The sequence below is a fragment of the Gracilinanus agilis genome, chromosome 4 (genome assembly GCF_016433145.1).
Source record: "Gracilinanus agilis isolate LMUSP501 chromosome 4, AgileGrace, whole genome shotgun sequence".
Classification (NCBI taxonomy): domain Eukaryota; kingdom Metazoa; phylum Chordata; class Mammalia; order Didelphimorphia; family Didelphidae; genus Gracilinanus; species Gracilinanus agilis.
Genome location: NC_058133.1, coordinates 167115454 through 167133749, shown reverse-complemented (window position 1 = coordinate 167133749; position 18296 = coordinate 167115454). Strand labels below are relative to the sequence as shown.

Below are 18296 nucleotides of genomic sequence, written 5' to 3'. Positions count from 1 at the left end.
AAAAGAGAGAAAAAAGAAAAAGAAATGATCACAGAACTGAACGACCTCCAGGAATTGATGCAGAGTAAAAGGAGCAGAACCAATTAATTAAATAAAAATTTTCAATTAAAAAAAAAGAAAAGAAATGATCACAGAAACCATGGAAGATGATGAGATCATCAGGCTAAAAGGCAAAGATAAAAGAGGGCCTAGAGAAAAACCTTGGGGGATACCTAACATAAACAGGCAAGACAGGGATAACCCAGTAAACTGAAAAGAAGTAGTCATTTGGGTAAGAAGAGTATCAAGAGAGCAGTGTCATGAAAACCCAGGACAGAGAGAGTATCCAAGAAAGCAATGGCCAAAAGGTACAAAGAGGTCAAGAAAGATGAGGACTAAAAAAAGGCTGCTGGATTTGGCAATTAAGAAATAACTGTTGACCTTGGAGAGAATAGTTTCAGCTGAGTAAAAATCCCAGAAGTCAAACTGAAAAGGAATCATAAGTGAGAAGAAAGGAAATAGATACCATTAGTCCATTAGTAAAGAAGATTTTTTCTAGGTATGTGGCAATGAAAACTATACAGGCCATAAACAAATAAATAAATGAATGAATGAATGGGTAAATAAACAAACAAACAATCAAATAAATAAATAAATGAGATATGCAAGCTACTGGTATGAGAGGGATAGCAAGGTCAAAAGTAAAAAAAGGAAAAAAAAAAAGGTAGCTCTTTTTCTTTTCTTTTTTAAAATCCTTACCTTCCACTTTAGAATCACTACTGTATATTGATTCCAAGGCAGAAAAACAGTAAGGGCTAAACAGTGGGGACTAATCAGCTTGCTTAGGGTTATACACCTAGAGCTTTTTTTAACCTCCAGAAAATATAGTACCTGCCTGAAGATTTCAGAAGTCACGAAAGAGCTTGCAGCATTCTGTCCATTGTCTTAACCTCTCAGCCACAAAAATCAATCTGTATTTTCTCAATTGAAGAGAACATGACTACTATCTCTTTGAAATCTAAAGAGGGAGCACCTCTCAAAATTGTAATTCTGACAATAAAATTTTAAATGGACCCAATGGGGAAAGAAAAAGGCAGTGACTTTCTGTGGCTACTCCTGACTTTTTTTTTTTAACCCTTGCCTTCTATCTTGGAATTGACATTAAATATTGGTTCCAAGGCAGAAAATCAATAAGGCTAGGCCAGTGATGGCAAACCTTTAAGAGATGGAGCACTATTCCCCATCTACCCCACCCCCTACCCCATCTTACCCCAGATGGGAGGAAGGAAATATCTCCATTGGGCTGCTTGCTAGGGGAGAGGGTGATGAGAGGCACATGTGGAGAGGGAGAAGAGTGGCCTGAGCCCCTAGCTCTGCTCCCCTCAAACCTAGCTCCTCTCCAACTCCACCACAAAAATCACCTTCACAACAGACAACAGGTTGCCACCTGCACTGCACCCTCACACAGCATGTGAGTCTCCCAGTACCTTACCCAGAGAGGGGAGGGAGGAAGCACTTCCATTGGGCTAGGCAGAGGGGTAGGGGAAGTAAAGAATATCCTCAGGTGCATGGAGAGGGAACAGCTCCACCTCAGAGTTCCTCTGGCTTTCAAGTAACAAACTCTGGCAGGAAACTGCAGGTATGGCCACACAAAGGGCTCTGCATGCCCTTTTGGGCACCCTTGCCATAGATTTCACTATCACTGAGCTAGGCAACTGAGTTTAAGTGAACTTGTCCAGGGTGTGTCACACAGCTGGGAAGTGTGTGAGGCAGATTTAAATCCAAGACCTCCAATCTCTAAGCCTGACTCTCTATCTACTGAGTCACCTAGCTGCTCCTATTCCTGACTTTTTAATCTAATCTCCCTAGTTCTGAGTTCTCCAAAGCTCTATCTTTGGCATTATTCTCATCTATAGCCTTTTCTCTGGTGAACTAATCCACTTCTACAGCTTCAAATATATTTATGTAAATGTTTCTGAAATCTATAGCCTGAGCTCAAGCTAACTTCTTTATCTAGTTCTATACTCAAATGTCTAACTATTAATGCAATTGTCTCAAAACAGTACCTAACTGTACACATCCAACAACTAACAAATGATGGATTAATGTCAACCAGAGGCCTCTATCCTCAATCCATCAATGACATGGATAAAGATATAGACAGCATGCTTATATTAAATCCAAAAAATATCTCAAGCTAAAACAAAAGATAATATATAACATGTGGAATTTAATCAAGATAAATGTGAAGCCCTGCACTGAAGTTAAAAAACTCAAGTACAAAATGTAAATGTGTTTAGATTGAGTGACTGGTTGTTGTTGGTTCAGTCACTTAGTCCTGTCTAACTCTCTAACCCCAGAGACATGAGGTTTTTTTGTTTTGTTTTTTTTTGGCAAAGATGGTGGTTTGTCATTTCCTTCTCCCATGGATTAAGGCAAAAAGAAGTTAAGTAACTTGTCAAGTATCACATAGCTAGTGAGTGTCAGAGGCTGGATTTGAACTCAGATCTTTCTGGCTGTAGGCCCAGTGCTCTATCCACTGAGCCATTTAGCTTCCTCAAGTTGAGAGGTAGTTCATATAAAAAAAGATAGGGATTTTTCAGTTGATTGTGAGTTCAAAAGTTCAACAGTGATGTGATACCAAAAAAGGAAATATAATCTTACGCTACATTACACAGAAATATAGAAAAAAGTATACAATAAGAGAAGTACCAGTTTCCCTATACTCTATTCTAATTAGATCATAACTAGAATAATACATATTTTAAGAGGAACACTGACAAAGTAAATGGATCTATTCAAAGGTTGATCAGGATGATGCAGGGCACGAAATAATGCCACAAGGGAAACAGATAAAATAATATGAACGATAATAATTAACACATACATTTTAAGATTTGCAAACCACTTTAAACATTAACTGATTTTATCCTCATAATAATTTTAGGAGGTAGGTGCTATTATCATCACCATTTTACAGACAAGGAAACTGAGAAAGACATAGGTTAAAGTGACTTGCTCAGGGTCACATAACTAATAAATGTCTGAAGCACACCTGAACTCAGTTCTTCCTGAATCCCAAATCCAGCATTCTATCCACTGCACCATCTAGTTGTCTAAAAACTGTGATGTTTGGCCTGAAAAAGACTTAGAAGACTGATCGAGACTTGAATGTTTGAAAGGTTATCAGGTGAAAGAGATTAGACTTATTCTATTTAGTTCCATAGGACAGAACTGGAACCAATAGTATATAGAGTATATAGAGAGGTAAATTTCAACTCAAAATAAAAACAAGCCCAGTAAACAATTCAAACTAACAAGACTGGGCTGTCTAATAATTATAGTTTTTAAGCATTAAACATGTTCAACTAAAGGATAAATGACCACTTTTTAGAGATGTCATAACAGGATTCTTTTTTTTTTTAAAAACCCTTAACTTCTGTCTTAGAATTGATACTAAGTATAGGTTCTAAGGCAGAAGCACAGTAAGAGAAATTGAGGTTAAGTGATTTGCCCATGGTCATATATCTAAGAAGCATTTGATGCCATATTTGAATCCAGGACTTCCCATCTCCAGGCCTGGCTCTCCATCCACTGAACTTCCTAGCTGCCTATGTTGAGGAGATTCTTGCACTGGCATGAGGTTGGACTAGATGACCTCTAAGATATCTTCCAACTCTTGATATTCTTTGATTATAATATCCCTTCAAAGTAAGACAAAGAAATTGTCCCAATAAGTGGAATACAAATACCAAAATAAGAATTTTCAAGACTAGCAAATAATTGAGTGCCTGCTGCATGCAGGAAGCTATATTTTATTTCTTTAAATACTTTAAGATCAAAAGCCAAGTTTATTTATGTAACTCATAATGACTAAGAAACTGGGATAAGGCAAAGGAAACTTGTGCTTTTAAAAATCACCAATAGCAATCTAGTCATTTAGATAAAATAGTTTTCTACTCTATCAAAAAATTCTCTAGAACTGTGGGAGGAGAAACACAGAAGAAAAACAACTGTTTGAACAAATGAGCTGATGAGGATATTATTGGGGATGTAGACACTAAATGATAACTCTAGTCCAACTATCAATAATATGGAATTAGGTCTTGATCAATGATAAATGTAAAACCCAGTGGAATTGTGTGTCAGCTAAGGGGAGTTAGGGAGGGTTTGGGGGAGAGGGGAAATATATGAAACATGTAACTATGGGAAAATAGTCAAAATAAAAATTAGAAAAATTTCTCTAGAAATAGAAATATACCAGTAAAGGTACACTGTGATTAACCATAAGAACTATAATAGTCAAATGGACATGTGATAAGCTACTTCATTGGTAAGACAATAAGATCCTTTCTAATTTTGAAGTTCTCTCAGTGACTGACTCTGGATGTGATATACTAATTCCAAAAAATCCCAAAAGGCAACAAATTATTTTCTTCCTGCAAAAGAGATTCTATCCCTGTCACCATGTCATTCACATAAAGAAAACTGCTGCAATAAAGTAGTGAAAATATTGGTAGCTACATAGCAAAGAAACTTGAGTACCGACAAGGTAACTACTCTGAAGCTTAAACTGTAGCAGACAGGTTTTAGGTCAGACACAATAAAAATTTCTCTGACAGTTAGAAAATGAAAACCTAGTGATCATGCTCAGGATTTTCATCTTACCACTTTCACTGATAATCTTCTCACATGCCTCTGCAGAGGGTGAAGATTCCTTCAAGTTAGGATGATCATCCTTAGGAGCTGGCCCTGGCCTGAGTGCAGTTCTCTTCCCCCTCCGCATGCATGTCCCCTGGATTTTTCCTTTGGTGATATGGATATTACAAGGCTGAGAGGACTCCAGGGAAGGAAGGCTGATTTCCTGAGTATTGGAAACATCAATAGCTTTTAGGATTGCTACATCTGTGTCCTGAGCAAGCAATCTGGAGGCAGATGGGTCCTCCTTACAAAAATGTTCACCAACATCCTGCATAGGTTGCACATCCAAACCTGGTGCTCTGACATGGCTCAGTCCCCAGGGTAATGACACTGTTCCCAAGTCTGTAACTTGGTCAGGTTCTGGGTTAGTAGTTGATTCTAGGTCTAAATGAGTCTCATCCTGGCTGTCTTTATGCTGTGGGGATGATAACAAAGTAGTTCTTCTCTTCTTACAAGGAAGCATTTTAAAAGTAAACAGAATCCCAGATGTTCTCCATCCTAAAATGATAAGAACAAGTACTCAACATCCTCATATTAAATAGTGATAATCATAATAATAGTCAAAGAAATACAATGCTACTGTATTTATGATGTACATGCATTCCTACTAAATGAACTAATTATCTTAAACAAGAGCATGTGTCAGTGTTGTCTTCCTTGAATTATAAGCAGGACCCATCTCTTCCTCAATTATTCTTTATACCATATGAGTACAGATATACACATAGCCTGCACAGTACTATGCTTACTTTCATGTTATGTTTTTAAATGTTTAGATTAACAAATCCATAGACTTTTAAAAATGAAAGAAGCATTTTTTTTAAACCCTTAACTTCTGTGTATTGGTTCCTAGGTGGAAGAGCGGTAAGGGTGGGCAATGGGGGTCAAGTAACTCACCCAGGGTCACACAGCTGGGAAATGTCTGAGGCCAGATTTGAACCTAGGACCTCCCATCTCTAGGCCTGATTCAATCCACTGAGCTACCCAGCTGCCCCAAAAGAAGCATTTTTCAGGTGTAAGTTTCTTTCATAATAATAGAAATAAATATGAAGTCCTGAATTTTACATTTATGCTTTTATATTATTTATTTTTTTAAAACCCTTACCTTCTTAGAATCAATACTATGTATTGGTTCCAAGGCAGAAGAGTGGTAAGGGCTAGGTAATAAGGGTTAAGTGACTTGCCCAAGGTTACACAGCTGGGAAGTGTCGAGGCCAGATTTGAACCTAAGACCACCTGTCTCTAGACCTGACTCTCAATCCACTGAGCCACCCAGCTGAAATGTTTTTTTAAAAACTACACAAACATTTGGGGGCAGCTGGGTAGCTCAGTGGATTTAGAGCCAGGCCTAGAGGTGGGAGGTCCTAGGTTCAAATCTGGCCTCAGACACTTCCCAACTGTGACCCAGGTCAAGTCACTTAACCCCCATTGCATAGCCCTTACCACTCTTCTGCCTTGGAGCCAAAACACAGTATTGATTCCAAGACAGAAGGTAAGGGTTTTGAAAATAAATAAACAAACAAATAAATAAATAAATAGAAATTTAAAAACAAAAACAAAAAAACCACATAAACAAAAAAATGGAGAAAATGACAATAGTTTATATTCAAAAGATCTGGGGATTTAGATGAATGCGAACTCAACATACCCCCAGCAGAATGGCTATTATAAAGCTAAGCCAAACTCAGGTTGCATTAAGAGAAACATAGTGTTTAAGACAAGGGGGAGTAACAGTCCTAGCACACTATGAATGGGCACTAATAATCTAGAAATAACCAGAGGAGAGCAACTATGATGGTGAGGGATCTATAAACTGTGTTAAGAGAATTGGTTAAAAGAATGGACACTATTTAGATTAAAAAGAGATGGATTTGGGGAGAACAGGATACTGTTTTCAAGTAAGGGCTGTTATGAGAAAAGTTAAGACTTTATGTATCTTCAAAGTCTAGAACCAGGACCAAGTGAGAAAAGTTACAGGAAGCAAACTAGTTCAACATAAGAACTTTCAAATAAATAAAGCTTTTAAAAAATATAATGGAGCAGCTGGGTGGTACAGTGGATAGAGGGCCAGACCTAGAGCCTCAAGGTCCTGGGTTCAAATTGGTCTCAGACACTTCTTTAGCTGTATAGCCCTGGGCAAATTAGCCTAGCCCTTATTGCTCTTCTACCTTGGAACCTAATATTTAATATGCATCCTAAGACAGAAGTTTTAAAAAAATATAATTTTTTAAAAGAAGTAATGGGCTGCCTTGTGAGACATCGAGTTCACTCTACTCCGTGGCATAATGATCAAGAAAAGAATCTTAAGTGACCATCTGTCAGGTATTTAATGAAGTGACTCCTACACAGGGATGATCTGACAAGATAATAACCTCACAAGTCCTGTCTGCTAGTTTTTGGATTATAAATTGTAAAGTCCTATAGGGAACAGGATAATACAAATAATGAAGGGGGAAAGAGAGCTATTTTCAATGTCAGGAAGACCTGAATTCAAGTTTGACACATATTGGATAAGTTACCTTCACAAGTCAGTTAACCTCTCAATGACCCCCAGAAAAATTTTTATGACTGTAAGTTCCACAACAGTTTTGAATCTGCATAGGTAGAGTTTCTTCTGAAGGAGTTCCCTGAACTAATGTAATCATAGGTCAGGCCTCCTCTTCCTCCTCTCCCTCCCAAATACATACACACACACGTAAAAAGGAGTAATAATCACATCGTGGAGTATGGCATTTAGTCCAATTCAGGATCTTAAAAGCTTATTCTCTCCCCACCTCTACCCCCCACCTTTTCATTTTACTTAGAACACTGAGCCCTAAAGAGATTAAGTGACTTGCCCAAAGTTATACAACTAGTTAAGTATCAAGTACTGGAATTCCAACCCAGGTCCCTCCTACTCCAATCTAATTATCTTTCTATTGCACCACTAGGTGACATCTCATAGGTGATAAATACTTAATAAACACTTAAGTGTTCAGCATTATAAGAGTGTAAGTTGGAGTGAAGGTACCCTAGCCTAGCATTTTACAGCCCCATAAAAGCAACGTAGTTACTTGCCCAAAGTTAGTCTGTCGAAGGAGCCTGGACTAGGACTCGGGTGCCCAATTTCCAGCACCTCAATGGCATACGCGGGGAGTCGACTTCCACAGAAGTCACCTGGTCCCTCGGGAACTATGGTCTCACAGGAAGAAACAGCGGGAGTGACTGCTCTGCCCACTGGAGCAAGGCCTCTGAGTCCCTTGCTCCTGGAAAGTGGCCTTAAGCAGGCGCTCGCTCCACCAACCCCCCCCCCCCCGGCACAGACAGCACCTTCCCAGGTAAGGCAGTCTCCTTACGCCTCCTGGCCTCCCAGGCCTCAACTTCCCACAAGTCTCCTCAGGCGACCGCTGACCCCCGAAGTCCACCAGATGACCCCTGACTCTCAACTCCCGCCCCCCCACTTCCCTCACATATCCTCCTATAGAATCCGTCTATCCTCAGCTCCTTCACTCCGTCCCTCGCTTTCCGTGACCTACACTCCTCGACTTCCACTCCCGGAAGTCCCTTTCCCTCACTCCCGCCAGCCTCTTTCCCGCCCGGACCGCGCGACCCAGCCACCCTCACCGGCCGGCCGGAGCCCGCGGAAACTCCGCTCAGGCCACCACCGGAAGTCATCCAACGTCAGAGCTGGACGTGCGCGCCCCCAACCGCGTTCCAGGAGGTGGGACCAAAACTGAGCATGCGCTCTTGTCGGCTGACATCTCGAGTCAGGGCAAAGTGAAGGCAGAGCTGACACGTTTGTCGCTGGCGAAAAAAAGTTAAAGGGACCATGGCTAAAAGTCTCATTTTCTTCTTTCTCCCACCCTCAGCTAAAAGGGAATATTTTGAGGTGCAAGAGGAGAGATAACTGCTCGCCATGAGGCATATGGCATGCAGAATTTCGGACCTGGAGATTTGAGAAGTAAAGTGTTAATTTTCCAAATACCATACCTTTCCTGGATCAAAGTCAGTGGGACCTTGGAAAGATTCAGGGACTGTATTCAACCAAATAAATCAAATTTTGAAGTATTTATGCATTATGAACTTCTACACGGACCTACTTGTGTGCCAGGTCCTACATGGGTATGTAGAAATTGTAAGACATGGTCCAAATATATTATGCTAGGATTTACATAAAATCTGGGCAAATCTCATATATTTTTTTAAAAATGAGGCCAAATTTCCACAACTAAAATGGTGCTTAGTGTTGGTGTAAGGAATTTTTTTTTTTAAGGGGCGCTTTTAGTTTTGTTTTGTTTTTTTCTTTTTGTAAGGCTTTGTAATAGTGTGATCACTAGAGTGATAACTGGAGAGAGGATATTCAAAATTTTAAGGACGTGGTTTTTTAATGCGCAGCTTTGGTAGTTTGGTGCTAAATCATTAACATCTAGAGTATAGGAAGGTTTTCATAATAACATTCTGTGGGCACATAGAAATGCACCGTAACAGCAATGATCTAATCAATACTGGAATTCAAACAGTCTGAAATTTGTTTTTCCACTTCTCTGTGTTCCTCGTCACCCAGAACATTCCGCTACTATTTTAAGATCTAGTCTTCCGAGCTATAGGTTTCCTATGATAATCAAGGAAAGAAAGATTTAAATTGCCAGTCTCCTCCTTCTGGCCTCTGGGTTTTTGCACTTTTCCCAGAATTCTCGTAAAAAGGCGGGACCTTTAACCCGGGGGCTTCGAAACTAGGCGTGGTCTCTTCTTCGGTATGTTTCGGAAAGTAGAGGGACCTCTGGTATAAGACTGTTCGGAGAGAGGCGGAGCCTTATGCCTGGGACTGTTCGGAAAAGGGCGGAGCTTACCTCGCATCAGGACCAGTCTAGCTGCACCTGCATCTTTAGCTCAGAGCATCCCTAGAGCATATTAGGTGGACCCGCAGCTGGCACGGTGAGGCCAAGCCATCGCAGGAGAAGTCTTCCTCCTCCGTTTCCCTAATCGACATCTTGCAGCTGCGGCCTTTGCACTAACAGAGGGGTGTTGGAGTTCTCAGGAAGCTGGGAACCGATTTACAGCAAGTGCTGCTGATTACGCCATGGCCGAGATCACCAACATTCGACCCAGCTTTGGTGAGTGGGGTTCGGGATTTGGGAAATGTAGTATGTGGTTGGAACCACAGGAAAGATACTAGTTCCTAAGGGCAGAGAAATGAGTTTGACTGAGACCAGGACCCTGGCAGTGTTCGACCCAGAAAAACCTAGGCCAGGAACGCTGGGCAGCCAATAACGGACAGAACCCAGACCTTGGAGATATGGACTGCAGGAGTGGGCAAGGCCAGGACTGGCACCAGACCAGAGCTAAGTAGTGGGAAGGTGGGGGTAGTAGAAAGGTTTGAAAACCTTTCCCTGGTCACTGTGAGCACTGAGATAGAAGAGAAACAGAGGGTGCACAACGTAGTTGAACCCCTCCTTTTGGGGTGCAGGTACAGGAGAAGACAATCCTTCGCCTTAAGGGCGTGAAGGGCGGTGTCCCTTCCCCTCCCTACATCATAAGGCTGCAGGGGAGGGAGGTGGCACTGGGGATGGGGTATTAAGATGGCAGCTTGGGGATTGTGGGCTGAGTGGCTGGCAGCCAGGGGAGGCGGCCTCCCGGGAGTGAGGTGGGGGGGAGGGGTGCAGGAGAGGAGCAGCTCGAGCTGTTCTGCTGGACCTCTCCGTCTGAGGGCCGGGCTACTCTCTAGCCTCTTCATTCTGCACAGTAATGGTGGGGTCTGTCCAATGCTACCTAATGGCGTTTAGTGATGCTGGGCTGGGAGAATGACGTGATGTCTATTTCTGGGCCGCCTAGCTGCGCCTCGGCTCCCTTTCCCCAGGCCTTTGTTCCCCGAATCCCCCGGGCTAGCTCTTGGAGAGCCGGCGGAAGGGGGATTCGAACCCTCACCGGCGGGGCCAGAGCCTAAGCCGAAGGAGGAGGGGCGGGAGAGGTCGGAGCCCGGGGGAGGCCGCTTTGTGTACCAGAGAAAGCATTACGTCATCTCGGAGCGGGCCGTCCCGGCCCAGCCCCACTTGGCCCCTGCTGGATAAGCTACAGCCCTGGGGGAGGGGAGAAGAGTAGAGAAGAGGGAAGAGGATGGGGAGGGAGGAAGCAGCTTTTTTCAGGTATAGTAGAGTCCCGCTATCGGCCGGAGGATAAACCATTAAGCCCCCAACTTTCCCAGTTTCCACTCCCCTGAAGAATGAATGCCCCATGTTCTCTGTTAGTTTATCCTACTGATAGGATTTGGTAGCCTGAAGTGGTGGACCGGTCTTCTTCACCGGAGAGTCCCCTTTAATCTGCTTGCAAACTGTCCAGGAAGCTTAATCATCAAGGCTTGCCTGACGAGAGTGAGGCCAAAAAGTCTTGCTTAGGTTTGGTGGCTTTCTCCACTCTCAAGTTTGAGGCCTTTGGAAATGAGTCTAAACTCAAAGGGCACAAGGAAAGAGGTGTACAATTTAGGAGGCAAAAAACCCAACTCTATCTGGTAAACTTCCTCCACTTGGACCACTTCTTCCCAGAAGTCTGAAAATCTAAATCATTGACTTTGTTGCTTTTTCCCACATCTCCTGCATCTCTAGCTTCTCATTCCCTGGCTGACAATGATCTTTCTATCACCCTGCTATTTCTTGTGTCTCTGACTTCTTCCCTCCACCATTTCTGCTAAACACTTCCTCCACTTCAGTAATAGATTGTTTAATTTTTGTCCCATGTCCCTAGTAGAAATGATCAATATGGGAAAGACTTTGGAAAGACAATCTTTGCTAGAACATTGGAAGGGTGAGAATTGTCTCAGACAGGAAAATGGAAAGAAGTCTTTTTTGGAAGCTCTGTAAGCTGAAAAGAGTCCTAATGAGATATTGGTTCCTCCATCTATAAATGAGAGAGTTGGACAAAATGGCCTCTGAACTCTCTTCCAGCTCTGGATCTATATATGATCCTATGATGCCATGACATCACCAAGTCCATTTCCCTATCTATAAAATGGGGATGCTACCTATAGTACCTACCTCAAAAGGGTGGCTATGAAATAAAGCATTATGCAAAGTGATTTTAAAATATTGTTATTATAATATCCATTCTGATTAATACTAATTTTCCAATGAGAAAACAGCTTCAGAGAGGTTGAATAACTTACCTATGATCATATAGCATATCACCCAGAACAATTAGATTATAGGCTCCTTGAAAGCAGGAACTATCTTTTCCTTTTTTTGTATCCGTATTACTTAGCACGATGCCTGGCACATAGTAGTCACTTACTAAATGTGTATTGATTGTTTATTGATTGGACTGCCCCTAAACACAGGTCTTTGGACTTGATTGCCAATGCTTAAAAAAAAAAGTTCACTAATATATAGCCATTCTAAAATCTTTTTAACCACTAATTTCAATTGCCTTCCCCATCAAATCTTTGACTATAATATGAGTTTCGGCACCCTATCAAGAATAATGTAGAGATTTTTATTCAGGAGCGCATTTAACTAAATGACCTTTGATGTCCCTTCCTTTCCTGCATTTCTTCCTGCCCTGTCTCTTGACATGGAATAGGAATAGATCAGAAACATATTGAAAAGTGAGAAATAGTAAAAAGTGGTCTATATTACTGGTGTCAAACACAAATAGAAGCAGCAGTTAGGTGACTCAGTGGATTGAGAGCTAGGTCCAGAGAAGAGAGGTCCTGGGTTCAAATATGACCTCATGTACTTCCTAACCATGTGATCCTGGGCAAGTTACTTAACTATTGCCTAATCCTTTTCACTCTCCTGTCTTGAAACTAATACTTAGTATTGATTTGAAGGAGGTAAAGGTTAAAAAAAAAATAGATATGGGAACCACTAAGCTATATATAAGGATCTCTGCACAGGTTGCACGTTGACTAACTTTAAAAATGTAACATTATCTTTGTTTTATTGTATTTTTATTTATTTTGTTATTTATTTACCATTTATATTTTAAAATGGTTTGAGCTACATTCGTGAGTATTGTGGGCTGTATGAAGCTGAGCTGTGAGTTTGACAACTCTGATGTAGAAAACCCACAAACTGGAAAATCTTTTTCCTCTAGGAGGTGGAAATTTCACAAACCATGGTAACAAGAAAGAAAGTATTGTAATAGCAAAGTAAATCAGCCACTTGGCTGAGAATGGGACCTGAGAGTTGTAGCTAGGTTATATAGTTCTCTCTCTCATATTCTAGCCCAAGTTGCCTCTCATGAAGTCCTTGAGAAACATCCATGTTCACTAATAAGGAACAAATAATTTGTATGAAAGTATTACTTTGGAAGATAAAAACTATAGAGACCATCTCCTGATTTATTCACTGAAGCTTTCACCTACATCCCTTAATCCTTCACAAAGCTTCTGTGTTTCTCTAGCTATATGCATTCATCAACAAATATATATTAAATACATATTATAGATAACATACAATGTTAGGCATTATTTGCATACACTGCTACAAAGGTTTAACAAGATATGATTTTTCCACTCTTCTAGGAGCTTAGCATGTACATTCTACCATAATAGGATATGGTTCCCTTCCCCTTTTATAGTCTAAATATTATATATCAATCTAAGTACCTAGTTTATTTTGTTTACCTTGTTTGTATCTTGACATTGCTCTTTTTTTCAACTGGGTATGATAGCACATGCCTGTAACCTCAGCTACCAAAAAAGTTGAGGTTGGTGGAAATTTGGAGTTATGAACAGCAGTGGGCTAAGCTGATTGGGTGTTCACCCTAAATTCAGTATCAACATGGGTGAGCTCCCAGGAATGAGGGACTACAGATATCCTAAGGAGGGGCAAACCACTTGAGATTGGAAATAGAGGAGGTTAAAGTTTCCCTGCTGATCAATCAGTAGAGGAGTTGGGCCCATAAATAGTCCCTGCACTGAGTAAAATAGGGAGATTCGGTTAAAAAAAATTTTTTTTAATTTATTTGTTTTCCTTCTTGGCTTATATCAGTGTTCATATACTTCTAGAGCTGGATTAGAGTTAAAGATCACTTAGTCTAACCTATCATCCCATGTAAGAATTCCTTCCTCAGTATCATTGACAGGTAGTCAGTCATCCAATTTCTGCCTGAACAATTCCAGTGACAGGAAACTCAGTAGTTCACAAAATAGCCAATTCCATTGTTGGATACAATACTTGTTGGAATAGTCTTCTTTATATTGAGTGAAATTTGCTTCTTTAAAACGTCATTCATTCAGCATTTTTCAGTTTAAATTTTTATTGATGACTTTTATTTTTATATCACCTTCATGTCCAGATGTATCCCTCTACCTTCTATCCAGTGAATAATTACTTGTAACAGATTTTTTTTGTTTTTTAATTTTTTAAACCCTTAACTTCTGTGTATTGACTTATATGTGGAAGAGTGGTAAGGGTAGGCAATGGGGGTCAGGTGACTTGCCCAGGGTCACACAGCTGGGAAGTGTCTGAGGCCGGATTTGAACCTAGGACCTCCTGTCTCTAGGCCTGGCTCTCAATCCACTGAGCTACCCAGCTGCCCCTGTAACAGATTTTAAAGGAAAAGAAAGGGGGTAAAAGCATTTAATTAAAACTAACCAGCAAATCAGCTGAGTATGACAGCATGTGCAATGTTCTATATCTAAAAGTCCTCTACCTCTGCAAAGAATTGCAGGAGGTGTATTTTTCTCCTCTTTCCTTCAGGATCAAGCTTGGAAATAATAACTACTTATATTCAGTTTCAAGGGTTTTTTTTGTTCTTTCTGTTTATATTGATGTAGTCATTGTACATATTGTTTTTCTGTCAACCAGCATTTTATTAATTGACTACTATATTCGTGCCAAGCACAATGCTAGATGCTGGGAATATTAACAAACAAACAAACCTGGTGCCTGCCCTCAAGGAGTGAATTATAAAGTGAGTAGGTGTGGGAATGAGGACAATATGAACATAGATAAACTAACAATATATTAATTGTTTTGGTCTTAAAAATAATTTATTTTGTTTATTAATTTGTTTTATTGTCAATTATTTATTTCTCCTTTAATCTTAATAATTTTCTGTTTAATGCTGCTTGGTGTTTGTTGATTTGTTGATTCTCTCATTTTTAACCATATATTCAGCTCATTAATCTTTTTTTTTTTTTTTAATATAAGCATTTAGGGGATTCCGGGGAATTGGTTTATCTGCATCCCATAAATTTTATATGTTATATTACAATTGTCGTTTTTTTTTTTAAACCCTTACCTTCTGTCTTGGAATCAATACTATGTATTGATAAGTATGATTCCAAGGCAGAAGAGTGATAAGAGCTAGGCATTGGGGGTTAAGTGATTTGCCCAGGGTCATATAGCCAGGGAGTGTCTGTGGCCAGATTTGAACCCAGGAACCTCCCATCTTTGGCCCTGCCCACTGAGCCACCTAGCTGCCCCCTACTATTGTTATTTTAAAAATAATTAATTATTATTTTTATCATTTGACCTTTAGCCAAAGCATTATTTAATAAGTCATTCATTAGCTTCCAGTTAGGTGGGTATCTTTTGATCAAATATAGATAGCTAATTATAATTTTCTAGGATTATGGCCTATTAAAAGAATATCTAAAGTTTCTGTTCTGCATTTATTTATTTGTAAGTTTAGAATGCCCAGAATCATATTCAATTTTTTATAAACCTACCATGATTTTTTTTGGTAAAGATATTTTATTTTACCAATTACATGTAATAACAATTTTCCACATAAGTTCTCTGAAGATATATGATCCAAATTGTCTCCCTCCCCTTCCCAGAAATGGCAAGCAATTTGATCTGGGTTATATGTGTGTTATCTTACAAAACGTATTTCCATATTGTTCATTTTTGTTAGAGAATAATTATATAAAACCCAAAACTCAGGGGGCAGCTGGGTAGCTCAGTGGATTGAGTCAGGCCTAGAGACAGGAGGTCCTAGATTCAAATCCGGCCTCAGACACTTCCCAGCTGTGTGATCCTGGGCAAGTCACTTGACCCCCATTGCCTACCCTTACCAATCTTCCACCTATAAGTCAATACACAGAAGTTAAGGGTTTAAAATTAAAATATATATATATATATTAAAAAAAACACCCAAAACTCAAATAAATTAAAGTGGAAATCATATGCCTTGATCTTCATTCTGACTCCAAAAGTTCTTTCTCTGTAGGTAGTTAGCATTCTTTGTCATAAGCCCTTCAGAATATAATGAAGTTTTTAAAAAATACATTCTTTTTACACCTTATTTCTATTCTCTCCATAAATCTATCAAATAGTTTTTTTCAATACTCTATTCAGGTCTGTCACTTTTTTCTTGCTTATCTTTTATGATTTGTCATATTCCATTAAAAAAGTATTACCATTTCCTACTTTATGATTTTATTATTTTACTATATGCTTTGATCGTCTTTCTTTAAGGATTTAGTTGCTTTGATGTCCATTGGGTGTATATTTAATAACAATAGTGTTTGAATGTCTATGAAACCTTTAGGCATCATATTTCTGATTGTCAGTCAATAAACATTTAAGTGCCTAATATGTACCAGGCACTGTGCTAAGTGCTGGGGATACAAAGAAAGACAAAAGACACTCTTATACAGTCTAGTGAAGGGAAACAACATGTAAACAATGTACAATATGTACAAATATGTACAAATAAGCAATATACAGGATCAACAGAAAACAATACATGGAGGAAAAACAATATAATTAAGAAGGATTTGGACAGGCTTTCTGTAGAAATTGAGATTTTAGCTTGGATTTGAAGGAAGATTAGGAAGCCAGGAGGAATAGGAAGACAGACAGTAAGGGGAAATGCCCAGAGTTGGCAATTGGAGTTTCCTTGCTGGAGGAATAAACGGCAAAGAGGCCAATGTCATAGAGTATTTGAAAGTATGTGTAGGAGGTGGAGGGGTTTAGGTTTAAGAAAACTAGAAAGATAAGGGAAATCAAGGTATGAAGAGATGAAGTGTTTTGAATGCCAAATAAAGGAATTCATATTTGATAGAGGCCCATTGGACTTTGTAGAGTAGAGGATTGACTTGGTCAGACCTGTACTTTAGGAAATCAACTTTGATAGCTGAGGATGGACTGGAAGGGGGAAAGCCTTAAAGCACAAAGACCCACCAGCAGCCTATTGCAGTAATTCAGGGGTCTGTACCAGAGTGATGGCAGGATCAAAGGAGAGAAAAAGGCGTAGAAAAGAGATATTACAAAGATAAAATTAATAATCCTTGGCAACAGATTGGATATGGGAGGTATGAGAGGATAAGGGGTTAAGGATGACAACTAGGTTGAGAGTCTGAAAGAATAAAGGAAAATGATGCTCTCAACAGTAATAGATAAGTTTGAGAAGGCAGGGGGTCATTGGTAGGGGGAATGAGGGCAATGATAATGAAACCAGTTTTAAACACATTGAGTTTAAGATGTTTATAGGACATCCATTTCAGGATATTAATAGGCTATTGGAGATATGAGATTCAAGGTCAGCAGAAAGATTAGAGCTTGGTAAGTAAACTTGAGAATCAGCAACTTAGAGGTGATGATTGAATCCCCAGGAGTTGAGGAAATCACCAATTTTAAAACACAGGGAGAATAGAAGAGAACCCAGGACAAAGCCCTGGGGTAACACCCAAAGAGTAGGCATGACCTGGGTGAATATCTAGCAAAGAAGACTAAGCAGCAGTCAGATAGGTAGGAGGAGAACCAGGAAAGCGATATTAGGAAAACCTAGAGAAGAGAGTATTGAGGAAGAGAGAATGCAATAGTGTCAAAGACCGCAGGGGTCCAAAAAGAGGCCATTCAACTGGCAATTAAGGGATCATTTGTGTCTCTTGGTGCTTTCTACTTTGAATTCAACACTTTCTCAGAGGCAGCCCTGGATTTGAAGTCAAAGGACTTGATTTCAAATCCTATTTCTACTGCTATTTGTATGACCTTAGGCAAGTCACAACTTTTCAAAACTTTAGTTTGCTCATCAGTAAAATGAGTGGACTGGACCATATAGCTCCTAAGCTCCCTTCTAGGTCTAAATTCTATTATACTATGAAATAAATACAAATGTCAACTAAATAAATACAATATAATTTCTGACTGAATGGAAATTAGCCAGTATAGGCCCTTGATGGCACTTGAACTAAGCCTTGAGGGACACTGTTGTTTTTTGGTTGTTCCAGATATAGCCAACTCTTCATGACCCCATTTGGGGTTTTCTTGGCAAAGATATTAGAATGGTTTGCCATTTCCTTCTCTAGCACATTTTACAGATTGAGGAAATTGAGGCCAATAGGGTTAAATGATTTGTCCAGGGTCACACAAGTACTAAGTGTCTGAGGCCAGACTTGAACTCATGAAGATGAGTCTTTTTGATTCCAGGCCCAGTGCTCTACCATGAGGGAAGTTAGAGAGTCTTAAGTGAAGCTAAGGAGGGAGTACATTCCAGGGAAGGTGGAATAGCCTATGCAAAGCATAAAGGCAGAGAATCATGGAACAAAGATACAGAGATAGAAGAGGTCTCAGAGGCCACCTAGGCTAACCATAATAGAATGCTATACAAGAAAAGGCAATTAGGACAATGAAGATTAGCAATGTGTAATACACCTGGAAAAATAGGCTAGAGTCAGATCATTAGGAATT

The 18296-nt window shown here is 39.8% G+C and overlaps 1 protein-coding gene across 1 annotated transcript in view; it reads right to left on the bottom strand.

The window, feature by feature from the left end:
• GON4L (gon-4 like) overlaps positions 1-5143 on the bottom strand; it is a 114758-nt gene extending 109615 nt beyond the window's left edge. Inside the window, exon 1 of the mRNA XM_044674236.1 lies at positions 4648-5143. Coding sequence (XP_044530171.1) covers positions 4648-5143 — 496 coding nt within the window. The remainder of the gene's footprint in view (positions 1-4647) is intronic.
• Between the last annotated feature and the right edge of the window lie 13153 nt (positions 5144-18296).